Source organism: Pseudoliparis swirei, chromosome 3, assembly GCF_029220125.1.
Source record: "Pseudoliparis swirei isolate HS2019 ecotype Mariana Trench chromosome 3, NWPU_hadal_v1, whole genome shotgun sequence".
Lineage (NCBI taxonomy): Eukaryota > Metazoa > Chordata > Actinopteri > Perciformes > Liparidae > Pseudoliparis > Pseudoliparis swirei.
In genome coordinates, this window is record NC_079390.1 from 3,088,469 (window position 1) to 3,110,165 (window position 21,697).

At 43.2% G+C, this 21,697-nt stretch overlaps 2 protein-coding genes across 3 annotated transcripts in view; one reads left to right on the forward strand and one right to left on the reverse strand.

Moving 5' to 3' along the window:
• Window positions 1-705: 705 nt before the first annotated feature.
• Window positions 706-9,205, reverse strand: puraa (purine-rich element binding protein Aa). 2 transcript variants are annotated; one of them, XR_008830607.1, is made up of 2 exons: window positions 3,990-6,709; window positions 706-2,346 (listed from the first exon to the last, which is right to left on the reverse strand). XR_008830607.1 is itself a non-coding variant. In XM_056406716.1 (2 exons), exon 2 carries the CDS (start codon window positions 4,902-4,904, stop codon window positions 4,044-4,046), a length of 861 nt encoding a protein of 286 aa, XP_056262691.1. In that variant the 5' UTR covers window positions 4,905-4,984; window positions 8,904-9,205; the 3' UTR covers window positions 706-4,043. The 2 variants fall into 2 exon arrangements, 1 of the variants encoding a protein (XP_056262691.1); XM_056406716.1 differs by adding an exon at window positions 8,904-9,205 and having other exon boundaries at window positions 706-4,984.
• Window positions 9,206-11,226: 2,021 nt separating this feature from the next.
• The window catches only part of LOC130188344 (pro-neuregulin-2, membrane-bound isoform-like), an 83,855-nt gene continuing 73,384 nt past the window's right edge, over window positions 11,227-21,697 (forward strand). Inside the window, 1 exon segment of the mRNA XM_056406664.1 lies at window positions 11,227-11,650. Coding sequence (XP_056262639.1) covers window positions 11,230-11,650 — 421 coding nt within the window. The 5' untranslated portion in view covers window positions 11,227-11,229.

The window sequence follows — 21,697 nt, forward strand, 5'->3', positions numbered from 1 at the left end:
TATTATTATTGGCATCGTGCATTAAAGTAGGATAACAGAGTAAAAGTGTTCCTACGACCTGAACTAATCTCCTGTGTGGGCTCTCGGTTCTGGGCTGGAGTCCATCTCATCAGCACATCCTCCTTCTGTTTCCTTTTCACCCAGCAGGGTGCCGGAGAGGCCGAGAGGAGGCCGGAGCTTTACCCACACACAAATGCCTTTGAGCATATCCAGACCCTGACCTCTGACCTCTCTGGAGGGTGGTATGTGTATGTGTGTGTGTGTGTGGTGGGAAATATAAACTCAACAAATCCTTCTGTTTATTTTGAGTTTCCTCTGGCGCAGTAGGTGGCCGAGGAGAAGCCTGTTTAAAGTAATAAAAACCCTCTCAGCGTTAATGGCCCTGGTGCCTGCGCCTTATTCTTATCGGTGTGGATCAAATAAACACGATTTATTATCGTCTTCTACGTCTCACTGTTAAAAAGCTTTACACCAAAACTCTAGGACTAAAAGCCAATATCTAACTTGTGAATAACCAGTAACTTAAAGGAGTAATCTTCATATTTTTTCACTATAGTAGTCGGGGAAACCTCAACAGTGATCATTTGCTGATAAAACTTGAAAGACCCAGTTATGTTACGATCAATAAGCTTTTCATTTTTCAAATAAGTTCATATAGCATACGTCATTGCGTACAGATGATCACAAATAACATAGTCGGGTTGATTAGAGAACAAAGTAATGCTTTATTTTACAGCCCAGTATTATACATACATACTAATGGAGACACGAGTCATCGGTAACTTGTCATCGCAACGTTTGCATTTTAAAGGCTGTAAAATTAAGCGTTCATAATTAGTAGCATTGTAACTGTAGAGTCAGACATTGTGGACAACACTACATCAAAATTAAACATATTTTCATCAGTGAATTGAGGACATTATTGAGAAGGATTTTCTTTCTTTTTTTTCTCTCCAACAAGAAACAAAAAATAAAATTTAAAAATAAAACATACATTTTAAATGTATTTCCCCCCCATCATTGGGGTAAATTAAATATTTGTTTTATAAATTTGTCAAATGTACATAAATGATCATTTAATGCATTAAAAATAAGAGGGAAAAAAAATAAGAAACACTTGTCTAAAAAAAGAAAGAAAGAAAAGATTAAAATAAGAGACATTCTTTGTTGAGATCATTTTAAACAAGTCTTGGTCAGGCATGTCATTAAACCTGGGAAAGCAAAGTGCTACACACAACAACCACTGAAGACAGGTCACCACACACCTCGATGAGAATTGGACTGAACCACCTTTTCTTAGCTTGAAGCTAAAAATGGAGATTTCACCGTTTGTCGTTTGAATTTGAAAGTTTTTCCTTCTCACAGAAACTCCGCCGTGGGTTTACTATCGTCCACCTTCAACAGCCCATGGAGCTCAAGTTTAGCGTGTTCCGAAAAGAGAGGCATCCTCGCAAGTGACATTGTTCTATTTCAAGTTAATTAAGTGAACTTCTTCACCCGACCGGCGGCCCACACCGTGGATTCCTCCGGCGTGGACGAGCGTTCGAGTGCAAATTAAAAAATTAAAATAAAAAAGGCATTCGAGCTCCTTCAAAACGAGAAATAAAACACGGAGTTCAAGCCACGTGCTTGTCAAATAGTAATCATATATTTTAATTGATATACATATATTGCCGCCGTTGGCACGTACGATATTGCACACGGGTGATGAAATGTTCGCGCGGAGGAAGAAAAAGAAAATTAAAATAAAGATTTGTTTTTTTTGCGAGCGCAAAAAAATTATAATTATACACAAATAACGCTGAAAAGGTAAAACTACGCAAAAAAAATAAGAACGCAAGACATGCTTGCTGCTCCCCATTAATTGAGCGACATGCCATAACCCCCCCCCCCCCACCCCAAGCCTCAACGAGCATTTCAAAAAGGTGGCTTGTCAACAATAATTGATATTATTTGATGTTCCCAATGAGGCCTCCTGCTCCCACGAGCTAGAGGAGAGTCCTCTGCATCCCCCCCCCCCCTTCCACGTTCACATGTCGGCCGACAGCTGGAGGATGGGGACGGCTAAGGAGGTTAGGAAAGGAAAAGGAAAGAAGAAAAGAAAGTTACGGTTCGTGACAAAACCCCTCTTTAGCACACACACACACACACACAAAATGGAGAAGAAAGAGAGATGAGAAAGAATAAGAGAGAAACGAAGAAGTCAAACTGCGATCCAGAGCGGCGGCCAGGTGTAAAGCGGGCGTACGCCGGAGAGGACGGGTCTCGGGTCCACGCCAGACGCTGCTCCGTGAATTCGGCGGTTCCAGGACCGGCTGCTGGGTTCATTTTTTCCAGTCGTTCAATCTAAAAACACGAGGAGCAGCCTCAGCTTTCAATTAGATGCAGGAGGTAAAAACGACAAAATAATCTGACATTCTCTGATTGTTGCCAGTTTCTCTGGGAGTTTACCGACAGAGTTTATAAAACTGCCATCAACACGCATCTATGAGATGCGACTGAACTGGTTTGGAACCAGTTGGGTTTTTTTTTTCCCCAGCCCAAATATTTACAATAAAACCAAAAACAGAATCCAACCGGGTTATTCTACGGGTTTACAGGTGTAACGTGGAACTGTGACTGCAGAGCAGCCCCCACCGAGCACCCCTCAGGTCTCACACATGGAGGGACAGAACTTTAGGGGGTCTTTACGCCTCAGTGGACCCCCGACTCGTAACGGGATGGTCATATTTTGCAAAAGTCATTTTTTTTTTTTTAAACAATCGCGCTTTTTGATCTTCCAATCACGACGATACGCCAAAAGCCTTTTGGATGGATCAGATTACTCAAAACGTGAGATTCCTACGCTAAAGATTACATATGGAAGAGTCCTTTGAGCAAAATATTGGGGGGGGGGGGACTAACGAAATCTATTTTTTAAGTGCAGATTAACATGCAGCAGCACTCCTTGGCACCATTTAGACGTTTACGCCTGAACGAGACCTCTAAGCCAATCAGCACGCGGCGCGTCATCTGGTTTAAGTAATCTGCTAGTTCAGGACACTGTTGCTACTCTTCGTCACTGCGTTTCCTCTTCATCGATTACACATTAATTACCTTTTTTTTGTTTTTTTGTATAAATGAACATTGCATTAACACGAGACACAAACAAAAAAGGTAGTCTATTATATAATCCATCCGCGTGGCAACAATTTGAAACTGAAACAGAAAAATTACAATATTAATATTTCTTTGAATGCCTCTGGCAAACAAAAAAAAACGTCATCGAAGAGACCAGTTTCAATATATTTGATTTTTTTTATGCAATGCATATATTGCACAATTATAGCACGTGTTTCAGTTAATGAAGATGCCTTTATGTCCGTTTATACTGCATGACGACGTGTAACCAGTTTATTTTAAAGCGGGCCTATAGCCCCCCTAGTATGATGCATGTGTAACCACATCTCTACAATAGGATGGAGAGAACAGGTGACTACCGAGTTTTTTTTGAATTTTGGTTTTTGAGAATCAAAACATCCGATTTGTGCTGAAGTGACGTCATACGCTCACGTGTCCTCGGCACTGCAATAAATCCATCGCAGACGCTTTTTTTTTTTTTTATCTTCTTTTTTTTGTAGTTTTCTTTCTTTACAATAGCATTAACTGGTACAAAAAGATGTTTTCTTCCGGTTAATAAGGGAAATAAAACACTTTTTTAAAGTTCAATATTGTTTTGTCAAGTAGGAAACAACAAACAAAACAAAAAGTTCAAATATAATGTTATTACTTTGTTTAGCAGCCTGTTACTGTATTAATGGTGGATAAGTGGAGGGGGGGGGGGTAAACATCCAGCGATGGGTGACAACATGTCATAACTGTCAAGTTGTGGAGGTTTCTTATATTGTGGGTGATGCTCCCTTGGAGTTAAACCATTACAGTTAAATCTTTAGATTTCTTTCTCTGTACAGTAGAGTTTTTTTTAATTATATTTCTGTTATTTTATTTACTCTTGCATGTTTTTTCTCTCTCGTTCATATTTGCCCTCTCTCTCTCTCTCCGGATCAATCCTCCTCTCCATCGTCCGCCTGCATCTCCTCCTGTTGCTGCTGCTGCTCGCATGCCCGCTTCTCCCGCTGCTGCTCCTGGATCTTCTTCATCTCCTCGGCGTACTTGGAGAACGTGCTGCCGAACTTGGACCACACTTTGTAGGGCACCGTGATCGAGTTGCGGTAGGTCGGCTTCACCTCGCTCACGCGCATGAACACGCCGTACTTATTGGATCCGACGTCGAAGAAAAACCGCTTGTTGTCCACAGTCAACGACGACCCCTCGGGCAGCTCCGCGGGCTCGTCCTCCACGCCGTAATCGTCAATAAGTTTCGCCAAAGCGTCACGAAACTCAATAAGTCCCTGCGCCGGCAACGCGATCGTCTGGCCTTGCGTGGATCCCAAACCGGGCCCCCGGTTAACGGTCTGTCGAATCCTCAGGAACCGTCCCCGCTGGTTCTCCTTCAGATCCATGTAGTATTTCCGATTCTCGCGCACCAAGAACTCGCTCTTGAGCGCGCGCCGGGGCTCGTCCTGCAAGAGCGCCGGGTTGCTGGGCCCCAGCTGGGCGTAGTGTTCGATGAAGTCCCCCAGGTAGTCGCGGAACTCGACCGCCACGGACATGGAGAGCGTGAGGCGGCTCTTGTTTCCGCCGGCCCCGACTTCGGCTATCTTCAAGAAGCGGCCCTTCGCGTTCTGCTTCACGTCCAGGTAGAACCGTTTGTTCTGGATGTCAACCCGCTTCGACGCCAGCTCCTGGGTCTCGTGCTGGAGCCCGGTGGCCGAGCTCGCCCCGCTGGTCGCGGGCTGCATGGAACCGAAGCCTGGGCCCGTCGCTGCTCCTCCCTGCTCGCTGCCGCTGTCTCTGTCCGCCATGATGCTGCCTGCCTGCCTTCTCCCTCTGTCTGCTGCAAAGCCGCGGCCAACTACCGCGCACGTCGGAACTCTCGCGAGATCTAGACGGAAAGGTAGAACAAGAGGGGCGGGGGCCGTTAATGCGGAGCGAGGACTCTTCTGTTTTCTCATAATGTCATGTCGACAACCGGATGTTGTGCATATGTACTTCTAGAAATATTGTTGTTGTTGTTTACATGCAAATACCCTGCTTGCCCACTGATTTAAAGCAAGATTAGAAAATATTTTTTTTAAACGTAGCACTGCATAGCTTACATCACAAGTGTACGTGCACGTTTTTGTGCATATTATTCTAAAAAAACAATACATGTGTTGCAGTTGTTTGTTTGTCTGAAGTTATGTGTAATACAAGCTGATTGACTAAATGGGAAGTTAATCAAGTCCCTCGAGTAGTCTATAGTGACCTAATTAAAATAAATGTGGGGCTGATATAGCTTAATAATATAATAATTATGTGAGTGAATACCTTTTTTCGCCTCACCACCAGTCCTGTAGAGCCACAGCTATGCATTAAACTGTTCTCATAGCCTATAAGGCCTAAATGACATATAGAAATGACACAGAATTGCAATTCATGTACATTATTTATTTAAAAACTGGTGAATTAGACGAAGCAATTCCACACAATATGTTTCCAAAAAACATGACATTACAATCTTGCAACTGCTTCCCAGGGATTGCTAATGAACTGCAGCATTGCCAACGTTGGGGAAAGGGTCATGTGACCCATGTTAATGACTTTTAGGAACATTATTTTTCTGGATTGTAAAGCTATAACTCGCCACATTGGGTCAAATAAGTGATGTTTAGTTATTGAGATGCAGGTAAAAAAAAAAAAAGACCTGAAACTTCGTCAGTGAACTTTATCTTTTATATAATTTCAAATGCAACATTCTCACCGTGGAACATATCTCAAAAACGTCAATTAGAAACATGTAAAACAGCTCCATGCAGAGAGGCCTGTAGTCCGACCTAAAGCTACACCTAAAGCGCGTTCACGAGAAGCACATCATAGCACAATGGATCCTCTTTGGATCACGTGAACATCAAGTCACGTCGTTTCTGACTACAATTATTTCCAAAGTCATCTGATTCGTGACGTCATGCCTGTGCTCTTCTTCGTGGCTCGCCCTGCCAGCTGACTGCATGCCGCCCTCGCGTTAAACGACACGTCATGGTGTTAATTGTGCAGCTGTGTTTTTTCTTCTTCTGCAGCAAATGATCGCATATACCCATAATTTGCTGCAATAACAATAATAATGCATTATGTGCTCTTGTTGTGCATATTATTGTATGGAAAGACTAAAACATAAATGTTTTATACACATGCCGACACATGCACATGGCTATTTGGATCATTATATATTATATGGTATAATTTTGGGGCATAATTGTCCGAGGTGACTGCAAATAGCTTTGCAATTTTAATTAAATCCTTCTAATTTTGCATTTATCTCCTCCAAGAAAGTAACCAATCAACACATTCTCGACACATTTGACTTCACACAACATACCTGTTGGTCCTTCTTGTCCTCGTGCGCATGCGTTTCATTTAAAGCTGACCTTTAACACAATATTGCCTGAATTCGTTTTTGTCAATTTGCTCCTGCTGCATAGCCTTTGTAATTATGAGCGTTTTAATATTTGTTTCTGAAACAAACGTTTCCATTCCTCCTGAAACCTATAAGAAAATGCGTCATTCTTTATTTTCACAATATAAAGCTGAGAATAACGCCATGCTTATATATTTGAATCATTGAACCAACCATTTATTTGCATGTACATAAAAAAAATATATATATTATTATCCAATCTGGCCTTTACATACTACGGGTTCATCATTTCTGTCTATGAAGTCAAATTGAAATATTCACGAGAGTGAATATGAACATTTAAATGGTTGAATGCAGGTCGTTCAGAGCTCAGTATTCGTTCTGCACTTCACGCACGTGTGTCCTCAAAGTATTGACCCTTAACATGTTTCTGAGTTTCGTTTTTCAAGTGTTGTGATCTTATTGTTTGTTCTTTTTTCTTCTTCCTGAATGTATATATCTATATTGACAGTATATTGTAAAGAAAAGACACGTGCACGTGTCTTCAGGCGTCCGGAAGGCTCTCTGGAGGCCTGAAGGAGGTCTAAGCAGTCCGGTTACTCCGGTCCTTTATCAGAACCGCTTTTTCAGGGTCGTGGGTCGCTGGATCCGTTCCCAGCGGACGTTGGCTTCACCCTGGACGGGTCACCACTCCATCTCAGGGCTCACACTCACACATACGGGACATTTAGAGTCCGATTGACCGGAGCTGCATGGCGTTGGACTGACGGAGGAACCCGGAGAACCCGCAGGGAACCCGCACTGACGGACGGCCCAGACCGGGATCCACAGCCGGGCGGACCCCTGCTGTGAGGCGACGGCGAGCCACTCACACACTGAGATGATCGATTACATGCAACGATGTTCTTTTATTAATATTATATAAGCCTAATATATTTATAACTCTTAAGTATTGTCACACAGGGACATATTAAGACATTTATATTTATACGGAACATGTTGCTTTGCACTTGGACATATATTCAAATTAGAGAATATTCTTTTGTAAATAATAAATATGTAACACTGAAATAGCCCTCACGTGAATGACATACAACCTAAAATAATATTACATGCACATGTATAGGCCAATATTGTGATAATCTGAATGTCAAAGGTTAATAAAGTAAAAGGAAATTATAAATAAATACAACATATTATCATATTGGAGACAAATAATATTTAAAGTAATTATTGACAATACAATATAACACTGAACACAAGAAATAAGTGACGTTAATTTATTGCTCATATGTCTTAGTCTAGAAGTCTAAATCAAAGTTTGGACTGTGACGTTTATTATATTTAGTTCTCGTGAGCATGCCGGATCAAAATGAGTAACCATGTATATAGTTTAATCTATAACTTCATTATACCTTAAATCGGCCTCCTGACGAGCCCTTCAGCCCGTCCTGTCTCACATAGCCCAAAATGCTTTTAGAAGTAAAATAGTGAGTATAAAAGCTCAATAAGTCAACCCAACTTTCACCTAAAGGACATTAAAACGTATTAAATAATACAAAAAGAGGGTAATTCATATAGAGTATCATCTTGATCTTCAGCCTCACAATTACATATGCTGACACTTCTTCTCTGTTTGGTTTATCCTCATTTCAACATCGTTCCTTTGCCCAAACTTCACAAGTATTTTGCTAATTGATTTCTAAAGCAGAATCTCAATGTGCAACTCTTATGGCACGTGCTCTTTATTTTCTCTCTCAAACACGAGTATAGACGAATGCAACATGATAAGGTGAGTATATTCATATAACTTATTTGAGTTGAACTAAAGTGTTGGTTTATGAGATCTATAGGCCCCTATAACAAGTGATATCCCCCTTTCCTCTTATAGGGCCGATATTATACAATGTATAATATAATCCGGTTGTCTAATCCCAAACCATGTTACAGTTATGCCTAATGTATTTACCTGACAGCATCACCTGTTCTCTCTGCCACCTCAGATGCCCCGACAGACCTCAAACCACCTGTCAATGCCATCATCTCTCATCAATAAGGCTAATCTTTAATCATGAATCGGTCACATCGCTCCTGATTGGATGCCTGAGATACGTTCAAATGCAGATTTCAGCATCAGAAAAGCCGCCGCTGGGACCCCCCTCGCAAAATTGTGCCCTACATCCCGACAGCGGAATGCAGTGGCGCTGCTCCAACATGCGGCTCCGTGATTATATCACGCGCACACGGCGTCATATGCTCATATGTCATAAGATCCATAACTCTGCGAGGCGACGACATAGAAAGCTGCGCGTCATCGGACAGGTCGATGCTGCAGGACATGAACAGCCGGCATGACATGGACATAACGCGTCATTCCGAGCCGAGCGAGCTCCCGTAATAACCTTACCTTACAGCGCGCAGTCTGCAGCGACGGCGAGCCGCAGAGGACAAGACGAGGAGACGCGAAGGGCTCCACGTGAACGCGCTCGGAGGCTCTTCGTGACACCGCGGTGGAACCTGCTGCACCGACGATGGGACACGGTGCCGGTGAGGGAGTCGTGTGCACGGAGAGCGCCACGCACACAAGTTCAACGCCGCACGCTCTCCTTCCCTCTGATGTCAACGCGCTGTGAGGGGATCCCGGAGGACGCGCGCGCCCCCCGTCGGCGCGACTGAGGAACTGCAGCTTTGCCGTCTTCAGGTAGAGAGGGATAGTCTTTGCAACTATATGAGGGAAGATGCGCGTGAGCGTTGTACTGCCAGGAGAGAGGGCTCGTGGTCACGTGGTGAGCTATGACGTGTGTGTTTATCCCGCGTTACATCAGCACTATATGGAGTGACGTGTATAGGCCTGGTAGAGTTTCAGGACCACGGAGAGCAGCCATATGTGAACAAGTGCACGTGCATTAGTTTGTTGTGAGGCTTTCAAATATGAACATAAACCTGTATTTACCTAATGAACATGTTTCATTGGTAAGGAATTAAAATCAGTGAATTTCGTTAATTTGCTGTTTTTTAGTTACATCAACATTTAAGTGTGTGTCAAATATAGCTCTCTCTCTCTCTCTCTCTCACACACACACACACACACACAAACAAACACGCACGCACTGTGGTCAACAGATGTCGCTCTTTGTGAATACTGTCGGTTCAACATCCTGTATCCGCATTTTATTTGGGCTAAACCAAACCATTACAATCAGAACTACAAATCGTGAGCATTGCTATTGGCTAAATATTGATATATTGTTAAATTATGTTATAGTTAGTCTTGTGGCAAAGTGTAATATCACGTGAACAGATTTAATTATTCTATTAAGAACACAGAACATGATACTTTCATTGAGTTGTCATTGATTGGTGTTTTTTTCTTATATTCCTAATACTCTGACGCCGTGTTGCAGCTGTTTTAGCTGTATATGGATTTAATGCGGTGCTTTTTTTAGAGAGGAGGAACAGTGAATGTGACCTGAAGGCAGCGGCATCAAAGATATGAGACGCAAACTCAGTCAAAACTGACTCGTGAAGAATCTGAAACACTTTCGCATCCTGATCGAAGCACATTTATTTATTTATTTATTTGTTCAACATCCACCTTTTTCATTATTGTTTCATTATTGTTTCATTATTGTTTCATTGTTGTTTCTTTATTGGAGTTTACAATGATGCCTCAACAGTGAGATGAGAGTGAGGAACATCAGGATTTAAGATTCCGTTTGTTTCAACGCAATGTGACACAACACGGAGGGATTGACAGCTGGGATTTTGGGAGAGAGAGAGAGTGAGAGAGAGAGAGAGGGGGAAGATAGGGGGAGAGATGGAGGGAGAGAGAGGGAGAGAGAGAGGGCGAGAGAGAGGGATAGAGAGAGATAGAGAGATCGACTCTTTGGTCCAGTCGGTTGCCTCCAACAATCCTGCGTTTATGTTGACGGAGCCCCTTGGCAATCGGCTCCCCCCCCCCCCCCCCACACACACACTCCCACCCATCTGTGGCTCGTGGGGAGGCGGAAAGAGGAGAGAGAGAGAGAGAGGAAGCGAGAGAGAGAGAGAGGGAGAGAGCGCCTGCTGCACGGTGGAAGGAAGGCGCCGTGTTAGCGTTCTATCTGCCGACCTGAAATATTCTTTTATTTTTTATTTTTTAGGGGGGGGGGGGGGATGAAGCATGGTTTATATGTTTTCGAGACCGGATTAACACACTTGTGGATCACTGCAGCATTTCTATTTTTTTTAAACGTGTTTTAAACCTCCGCTGCAGATGGTACAGGAACACCATCCTTTCAGCGCTCAACCCAAACCACTGCTTATTTTGGGGGGGCAAAGATAAAGAGTGGCGTCGTCTTGCAGTGATGAAGGCAGCATAGGGGCCGGCATACATTCTGGATGGGGAGAATTCCTCTCTTTATCTCTACAATGCCTTATTATTAGCAGAAAGCAGTGGCTGGATTTTTTGGGAAGTCCAGCATCATCCCCGGCGCGCCCCCCCCCCCCCTTCTCAAAACTGCTGTTTACCCTTTTGGAAATCACTCAGAGAAGAAGAAAAAAAAGCAAGCGGATCCCGATGGCATGGACACTTATGCAAGCTCTGCCGCGCTGCCGCCGTGCCACCGGAGCCTACTTGCCGCCTCTCCATTTAATAACCCAACAGCAGCGTCGCCATCGCCCCGCCGCCGCAGCCGAGAGAGTAGCCGTGCCGCAACGCCGCGACCAGCGACCACCGAGCCCAAGCAGGCGGCATGAGGCTTGATTCAGTACATTTATCCATGCTGGTCATCGGGGTCTCGTTCGCATGCTACTCCCCGAGTTTGAATTCCCTGCAGGACCAGGTCTCCAAATCCGCCGTGGTGATCGAGGGCAAGGTGCAGTCCACGCCGCCTGCGAACGCGAACGCGTCCGCGCAGCAGCGGTACCGCGTGCACGTCAGAGTGCTGGATGTGTGGCCCCTGAGCAGCGGGGGTCTGGCGCGAGAACAGCTCGTCACCGTGGGGGAATTCGGTGCCGAGGCTCCGTGCGCCAAAGTGAAGAAGAACCACAAGTACATTTTTTTCATGGACCCCACTGACGAGCCCTCCGTGTTCAGAGCGGCGTTTGCGCCTCGCGACGCGAGCGCGAAGAACCTCAAAAAGGACGTCGGGAAGATCTTGTGCGAGGACTGCGGTAAGTTTAATGTGTTGTTGGACGAACCGGTAAAAGTCCAACCCGGAAGACATGGCGGGTCTGCGCCCCTGCGGGTGCACGGCTCTTAGGGTAACAGGTGCATTGTGGTTATTTTGGGGGGTTGGAAGTCGGTGGGTTACCAGATCGGTGCCTGAGGGGCGTCTATGCAGCAATTTTTCGACAACTCTCGCAGGCTCCCATAGCCCACATGATCAATCAAACTCCCTTTCTCTCTCTTTTTCTCCCCCCCCCCCCCTCCCCGAACTGCATCAGACATGCGCCGCGCACTGTTGCTCCTGAGGAATTGCAGTTCGTGTGTGTATCGAACTATATCTGCACCCTGCATACCGCGTCACACTTTGACAAGTTGTATAGATGCACGTCTAACCTCATGGGCCTTTTTGTGTATGCATGTGTGTGTGTGTGTGTGTTTTAGGCTTCTTATGTTGCACATCGAGCACGTGCAGTTCGCGGTATCGTTTCAGGACCAGGGACAGCGGCCTGTGTGTGTGTGTGTGTGTGTGTGTATCACCGGGATCACGTGACGGGGGAATCACGCTGCCCTAAGCAATGTGGATCCTCGGCTATATTTAGAGCTCCCGCCCTGCGTTAATGCTTTAAGACCTATAGTCCTGTTGTGTAGTCCTGTTGTGTAGTCCTATGTGCATACATGCAGTGAGTCCTAATATGGAACTCATGGAGTTGTTGTTGAGAAATATCAAAATTGTCCACTTTAGATTCACGCACAAGTGGTTCAGGGTTGGACTTTTGGTCAGTAGGTGGCACCCTCAGGGGGAGCATTCAAACCCCACCAGGCAACAATGTATTATGATAAGGGGTTATTTAGTATATGCATTGTTACTGATGTATTTAGATTGTTTCAATGGATATTATAGTTTATCTTGCTGTGAGATTGAATTGATCATCAAGTATATTATTGTGGAGAACAGTGCAGCATACGGTTGCTCTGCAGTCGTTAATATGTGCACGATAATTCACATCCATATGTATTTAAACATGATGCATTGTTTATTATATGGGTTGCTTTGTGCTAGATGGACTTGATAACAGCTCAAATGCCACACACAGTATCCTCATTGTCACGATTAGTATGAACCCAAGAGCACGACTCAGGAGACAGAACTGCAAATAATGATCTTTACTTAGAGAATCATCAGGAACAGAACACTAAGAAATATATAAACACAATATGTAACACACGAGGGCTGAAAACACAAGATAATCTGGTGGAGGACAAGTGAGGGGACCTGAGTAGACGGGGACTAACGAGGGAATGGGCAACAGGTGAGACGGGCATGAGGACCAGGTGAAGGGCATGAGGGACTAACGAGGTGAGAGAACATGCAGCTGAAGGGAGTTGGACTAACGAGGTGGGAAGCAGGATCTGGAATGATGTGATAGTTAGAGAGGCAGACAACTAATAAAAGGAATGTGTGTAGCTGAACCGTGACACTCATGGTCTGGTAATATGAGTATTTATATACTGCTTTAATTATAAAGTCGTGTCACTATCATGCAATCGGATCTTAAAAACGTGTCACGGCCGCTCTGTGACTTCTATATGTCCCGTGCTGGTCGGCCTGCAACAGGCAGGTCATCTTATCAAATACTTTGAATGTGCCCCGCAGTCGTGCCTCAAGTGTGACGGTCTAGAACATGACGTGTACTGCCTGCCGCCTTCTTAAATCCTCTCAACCTGCACTCAGGAGACACGGCCGCTGCCCTCTGCTCTTCATTTCACTCACTTTTAAATTCATCACACCATTAGAGAGGCAACATTTGCAGAGCAGTGCAGGCTTTTAGGGTCGGCTGTGGGTCAGTTAGCAGGTTTGTCTTCCAATCAGGGGGTTGGAGGTTAAATCCCCGCCCTAGTCGATGTGTCCTTGAGCAAGACACTTAACCCTGAACTGCTCCCCAGCTGTGTGTGAATGTAACATGTAACGTGTCTTTGAGTACCTTAAAATGTGCTATATAAACCAAATGTTACTGATTTATAACCAATTGTTACCAATTGTCTGTCACTGTTTTATGTTGTATTGTATGAAACTGTGTGTGACGTGCTCCTGCTGCTGTCTTGGCCAGGACACTCTTGTAAAGGGAATTTTATTTGAGGCATTTCCTGGTTAAATACATTTAAAATAAAAAATGGATTATTATTATAGCACACAATTGACCATATTACATCTCAAGTTCCTTGAACATCAATTCTTGTGACAGTGACGCGGTTAAACTGGCACCAACACGCCACTGTATTACCTGTATATTGGCCACGCCCACTTCCTGTGCCCCATTGATTTATATGTGTTGTCTTCAGTTCAAAGTTACCAACGACATTTCGCTCATATGTTTCTGGTGTGGAGTTGAGGGCCTTGTTTTCGACTCACTGTGCCCTCTCTGACTCCGCCCCCTCCCTCATCGTGCCATTTTTAAACAGGCAGGTAAACAGTCCGTCCCTTGACGGCTGCTCCCTGAGAGTTAATTCATTCCGCGGGGACTCCAGAGCAACAATGTCCTGTTTACTGTTTCCTGCCCTCACGTGATTAGTCGCCTAACACCAAAAACAGTCACTCTTTTACATTTTAGGCAAATACGTCGGCCTAAATTCTGACGGCCTCGCACCTTGAGCTTCGGCATCAGCAGCTTGGTCCGGGTCCAGAGATTTGTCAGATGGTTTGAGGCCCAAACGTGCCTCGAATCCCTCGAGCGCCCCCGCTCCCCGGCGTGTGAACCCGGGGGGAGCCGAGCGCTGCTGTTGTTGTTGTCGCGAGCTGCCTGAAAAACAGGACACACACCGATACGGTGCCACCTGCACCCTCTTCCCCAGGACGCAGCTGGCAGCTCTGGGTTCAGATGCAAACATGTTAAGATCATCACATACGTGTGAAGCAGACCGTGTTGCATTAAATAAACGTGGAGGTGTAGGTCAGAGTCTGACCGTCTCAGGACTGTGTCTCAAAACACGGGCAGCATGTATTTCCTGGAAGTCCCATCAAATGTGCATTTGTTGTATTTTTTATATATATAGACTATGCCGTTCAAAAGTTTGGGGTCACCCAGAAAATGTGGCGTTTTCCATGAAAACTCTCACTTTTATTTGTCAAATGAATTGCAAAATGAATATAAAATATAGTCAAGACATTGACACGGTTAGAAATAATGATTTTTATTGTAAATATGAATGTAGTTCTTCTTGTCGCTCAAAGGAAGGCCAGTTTTATAGCTTCTCTCACCAGAATAACTGTTTTCAGCTGCGCTCACATAAAAAGGGTTTTTAGGGGTTTTCTACCCCTCCGCTAGTCTTCTAAGGCGATAACACAATGTACCATCAGAACACTGGAGATGGGCCTCTACACACCTCTGCAGAGACTTCATTAAACACCAGAGAAAAGTCATTTACACATTAACTATGTCGAGAGTGTATTTATGATTCATTTAATCGTATTCATTAAAAAACTGTTTTTCCTGAAAAAATAAGGACATTTCTAAGTGACCCCATTTTTTGAACAGAAGTGTAGATACTTCTTGGATTTTCTTTACCACAAACAGGCAAAGAACCAAAGATGGTAACTTCGTTGATGTTGATTTTATACCTAAAAATATATATATATATTTTTGTAATGTCCCAACAGTGAAACTGTATTTTTATGTCCTCCAATAGCACTGACGTGTTGACATTTTGGATTTCAAAGTGTTCCAATGAGCGCCTGTAAAGGGTTGAAATGTAATCCAGGCATATTTGAAATATTTCCAAGAAAAATGACAGTGAACTGTATTCTATATGAATTCGGCCGCCTGAAACGACGTCACCCGGCCCTATTGTGTCGTCCATGTTGCCACACGCTGTGTCCTCATGTGATGACACAAAGGAACAATGGCATCCGCCTGCATGAGAGTGGACGTGTCTGCAATGTGAGCGGAGTGTGACATCGCTGTAATAACTGTAATTGCAGAAGTGTGTCACATTTGCCTTTTTTATATTTGAAAGCCTTTTATTATTTAGCATAACAATCGTGTCTCAGTGTGAGTCTGTGGATTTGATAGGTGAGGCTCTGGAGCTGTTTTCTGTCTCTATGCACAGTCCTCATGTGCAAGAGACCCACATAATGACATTTCACGTGTGTGTGTGTGTGTGGGCGTGTGCAGACTGGTGGGCGGCGGCGTGTCGGTAAAACACTCGAGCGGAGAGGAAAAAAGTCGTCTGAGTCGAGGAGCAACGCACCGGCCCGGAGAACCGCCTCACGCTTCACTCTGCATGTTTATTTATTGTTCATTTAGCCCGTTGGGATCTCTGAAGGAGACGAATACACAGCCGCCTGCATGTGAACGCACACACTTACTGATCCACGGGGCCACACAGAAAGATAAAGGTTCTCTCAAAGGGTTTGTGGTTCTACCAAGAACCATCTCCGACTGAAGAACCTTTTTTTTCTTCGTTTGAGGATCTTTTATTGGTTCTTTGAAGAACTCTTGAAGGACATGGTTCTTTAAAGAACCCTGGTTTGAAAGGTTCTTTGTGGAACCATAAATGGTGCCTTAAAGAACAATTATTTAAGATTCTTTGAGACACCTTTATAGGTTCTTTGAAGAACTCTTTAAGGAACTGGTTCTTTGAAGAACCCTGGTTTGAAAGGTTCTTTTTGGAACCATAAATGGTGCCTTAAAGAACCATGTTTGAAGGTTCTTTGAGACACATTTATAGGTTCTTTGAAGAACTCTTTAAGGAAATGGTTCTTTAAAGAACAATGGTTTGAAAGGTTCTTTGTGGAACCAAATATGGTGCCTTAAAGAACAATTATTTAAGATTCTTTGAGATACCTTTATAGGTTCTTTGAAGAACTATTTAAAGAACTGGTTCTTTGAAGAACCCTGGTTTGAAAGGTTCTCTGTGGAACCATAAATGGTTCCTCTCTGGCATCACTCTGAAGAACCCTTGTGGGTTCCCGATGGCTCCTCCATTGTTCTGTGTGCAGGTGGCAGCAGCAGCTGGTGGAGGCAGCACATCGCCCCTTAACCCTCCGGGGTCGTCTTCTACATTTGACATCATTTCTTAAAGTCACCTTTTTAAAGGCACGCTTGGATATGACATCACACAGACTCGTGTGTTTTTTTACATTAAAAAATTGCAGAATCATCTCAGCTCTGTATAAAATGAGGCACAGCTGTCACCAGGCCCACGTGTAAAGAGATACTCCGGCCCTCAAGCTGAACATGGAGGTTTGAAGCTGTCCACGTCTCGTGAAGAGCTGAAGGTGGAGCGTGATGGGCAGCTGCTGATGGTGACCTGTGAGACCACCAGAGTGTATTTAATGACCAGCTGGTCATTATACTCAAGGGCAATGTAGAAAATGGGTTGTTGATTGTGACAGAAGACGCTCATTCAGCGTCTCCCCCTCCAACGCGCCGCGTGTTTGTTTGGCTGAGAATGATTGAAGTGTCTTCAGCGTGTCAGAGCGGCGCAGCGTCTGGAGGCCTCGGCCACTGGATCAGGATTTCTCGAAAAACATTTTTTACTGGGGTTTATTTGATAAGGGACAGTGCACATTAATAAAAACTAATTCTGTAAACGTGCCAGAGTTGTAAACCAAGAGGCTCTTTGTTCTCATCTGTAGTCCCGAGATGTCACAACAACAAAAAACGTAAAAATATGAGATTACATCATGAGATTGATCCTGCAAAAGAAGCGTGGCTTTTTTCTTCCACTGCATGTTTCGACAAGACGGTTTAATGTATATATTTATTTTTAAAAAAGCTGCATGCCTGTTGTCAGTAATTGGCCCCTTTATTTTACGCTCCTATTCTCTGCATAGTTCTCACGATCATTATCTTTTAACCCCACATTTCTAAAGACTTTTTTACAAGCTATTATTATTATTATTATTATAATGACAGAGTTGTCTCAACAAATGTCATAATTATGCAATGACGGATGTGTTTTCATGTTCCAGGTGAGGTTTAGGGATCTAGGGTCACGGCTGGAATGGATTTGTGCGTTTTGTGTATTTTGGTGGTTGTGTTGTGTGAGATAATATAGATAATAGATAATATAGATAATATCTGCTCTCGTCCGCTCCAGAGTCAGTTGATTCATTTATGTGAAGCTCTTAATAATTATGCATGTTTGCGTTGGTTAGATGACTAAATAAAATTCGGAATTAGGAGTTTAAATTCATGCTTTTGCTCCAGCTTTAGTTGTCCTCTCATTATTTACTTTTGAAGTAAATCAGCGGTCCTTCAAATTGCATCACAACTCAGCTTCTAAACAATTCTGAAATGTTTTGGATCAAATGTTCTCTTTTTGTATTTTATTTTACAGTTTGAAAAGAAATAAATCCATTGAAGGTCAGGAAGGATGAAAGAAATCAAGCATGCACCTTGCCAAGTCTGGCCAGAGGGGAAAATAAATATTAACTAAATGTTTAAGCGAGTAAATAAGTAAAAACAACAACGACAACAACAATCAAACCAACACCTCAACCCTGTTTGTCAGTCGATCGTGTCGACCATAAATTCGGTCTAAACATCAGAAATTAAAAATATATTTAAAGAGTTCTAGTCCCAGGGTTTCTTTACTTGGATCAAAGGGTTTTGGAGAGATTTGTTTTATAACAAAAATACACAACGCTCAATTTACAGTGCAGTTTAAATGTGTTAGATTCATAAATATTTCCATTTGTGCTTGTAAAAAATCATTTTAAAAAATGGTAAAAAGACATAAATAGACATGCAAAAGTAATGTGGAAAAAAGTGTATCTATATATACCTGTATACACTTTATATATATATATATATATATTTAAATATATATATATGTCAACTTAAATATAGATGTATACAAATGATTAGTGATAGTAAACTCTCCCCTATAATAAAAGGAATAATGAACACTAATAAATAAACACAAAACAAGTATTTATTGTATTGCTTCACTGAGCTCATGCTCCCACATATCCACAGTTTTTGGGATTCTGCACAATTTCCGAAATCTTATCTTTAAAATGAAAGCAATAATGTGTTTCCCAAAATTCTTCAACCATAAATCATATGCACTAGATCTGCGTTTGTCATTCTGCCCCTGCGACACACGGGACAAACACGTATGTCCGTTGCATGGAGAGGAGATGTGACGTTTAAGTATTTAAAATATAATGTGCCGATGCATTGTGGACCTTAATATATGTACACGTCACCATCCTCTTCATCACGAGAGTTTCCTGGATCTGTTTCCCGTTGTCGTCCTCTGGGTGTGACGTCATCGTCGGGTCATTACCGACAGCCGGCCCGACGTCAGTGCCAGGGCACCGAATACGGACGCTTCGTCACACTCCTCTAACACTGACCCACAAGGCGACTGTGAGTCACTCAGCAGGTCCGTCTTCCAATCAGGGAGTTGGAGGTTCAATGCCCTGCCCTAGTCTCTGTGTCCTTGAGCAAGACACTTAACCCTCAGCTGCTCCCCGTATCTGTGTCTACATTCATACATGCTATATAAATTAAATGTATTATTATCAAGGCGTCAGCATGAGACGCAACATGCTTTTTAAAGTTACTACAAAGTGAACCCATCGGCCTCATTGTTAGACTCTATTAGAAAATACTCTGGGAGTGTCATGACGTCGTAAAAAAAGGCCTAAAAAAACACAGGACTACAGACACTTATTCTTCAATAGCTATAAATTAGACGTTTCCTTAAAGAAAGCTATCCCAAAAGAGTCCTTTGAGACACACCTGTGTAAAAAGTGACATATAACCACAAATAAACGAGTAATATCTGCTGTATAGGATAAGAACACGTTACTGACGCTTGTGAGGTTGAGGAATAACATCGTGTCGGGGCCTAGAATAAGTTTGTGAGACGTAAACAACGCAACACAAGTACAGAAAGTCAAAAACACACTAAAGTGAGGTAGGAGGGCAGATATCTTCTCATTAGTTGTTGTAGTCCAACTGTTAATATATCACTCTTCACCGTGGGCCACATCAGCATCACGGCCGCCTCTTAAAGGGCCGTTGTAACAGAAGCAGCGTATAAGCTACTCGAACATGTTATTAAATAACTCTCTTTGTATTTGATGATTGTTTATTCGAGAGTAGAAATATTGTACACAGGAACATTTCTCGAATATTATAACTCAAATCCATTTAGTTTGTAACCTTCAAAATAAAAGCGCGTGGGATATAAAGGTGATCATGTGTCTTTCAAGCCGTCAGGGGCCGCATACAATGACGTGGTGGGCCGCATTCGGCCCGCGGGCCTTCTGTTTGACCCCCATTGCTGTAGCGTCTTCTAAAATGTGATGTATTTAATATTTTTTCGTATTTGATAGCTTCAATTTTATTGGATATAAGCTGTACAGCTACAGGTGTACAGCTACAGGTGTAAAGCTACATGTGTACAGCTACAGGTGTACAGCTACAGGTGTGCAGGTCCAGTACGATCTATAAACTGGGAGCTCTGGGTTCCTGCCAAAGAAGACGAGATAAATCAATGCAGAGATAAATCAATGCACACAGGCTCAGGTTGAACCCTCCAGTCTCTCTTCCTCTCATCCCGGCTGCCAGTGTCTCAAGCTGATCTGAATACTATGATTGTATATTCAGTTTTATTTCCATTAAATGAGATATTAAAATGTCACGTAGCTGTATCGGTCCAAAGTTCATATTTGGGCTTTGTGGCATTCCAACAGGAATTGCGTGAGATTTGTAGAGAAGTTCTGGATTACAGAAAGTGAAAGTTGTGTTTTGGCGACAGAGAGTGAAACCAAACCTGGGATGAAACTCATCGCATTGTTTTCATAACGAGACATGAACTCATGAACGTACGTTGTCATCACTTCCTCTTTCGGCCGTGACGCTCCACCACAGAACAGCAGCCGCCGCCACGAGCAGCGGCTTAACGTGAGTCGAGTTCCACGTGATCGGGTTAACCGCTTCATTGTGACAGGTGTGTTCCACACACACTTTTCTTTTCTTCTAACACACCCCTGTGATGTCACGCTGCGTCGGCTTCGTGGAGAATCCTGGGATTACTCCGAGTTCTGCCGGAGGAGAGCAACGAGAACGCGTCGGCGACGACGTGCAGTTGAGGGCTTTTTGTAACTTTTAAATTAAATTAAATTAAATTTTAATTTTTTATGATCTGTCACTGTTTTATGTTGTATGTGTGAAACTTTGTTTAATGTGCTGCTGCTTGTCTTGGCTAGGTAAACTTATCAAGGATAGTTTTAATCTCAATCAGGCTTTTCCTGGTTTAATACAATTTAAATAAATAAATAAATACATTTCATTAAATACAAAAATGTAAACATGAGGTCTGGAAAGGACCACGTCGGTGAAAAGAGGGGCAGACAGTAAATCTTGTTAAAAAACAATAGTCTTTATCTCATTGCATTGTCCGCATTATGTATTAATGTAACGTTTTGTACTATTTTAAGGGCGATCTTGTCGCTCGAATAGTTCGACTAAACTGGGGAATGTATTATTATAAATGTAGATGATATCTTCTCAGTTTATCTGCTGCAAACTGTTATTAACGTCTACAAGCATCCGCATTACAATAAAGTCAAAATGATGCATGAGTGTGTTACATATTACACCATCACTGGTATCATCTCTCGAATTTAATTCAGTTTATTTTATGTCGCTCGATATCACAAATTACAAATGTGCCTCAGAGGGCTTTACGATCTGTACACGTACGACATCCCTGACCTTTGACCTCGCATCGGATCATGTGAGGCCACAATCCATCAAGCAGATGGACGTAGAGAGAGAGAGGGGGGGGGTGGGGGCGGGGCATCAGCAGGGCCATGACATCAGACCCTATGAGACGTGAAGTCACAACGACTCTGGGGAGGAAACAGAGTTAATAATGTGTGATGGAGAGATGAATATTCATAAGTAGAGAGAGAAGAGGAGATAGGTGCTCAGTGTATAAATAAGGAGAGAGGAGATAGGTGCTCAGTGTATCCTAGGAGCCTATAGCAGCGCTCTGGGGGCGGGGCCTCTGAGGTCCTGCAGCTCGTGGAC

Excerpts from the sequence above, each read along its gene's own strand:
- puraa (XM_056406716.1), bottom strand. The coding sequence starts at position 4,904 with ATGGCGGACAGAGACAGCGGCAGCGAGCAGGGAGGAGCAGCGACGGGC.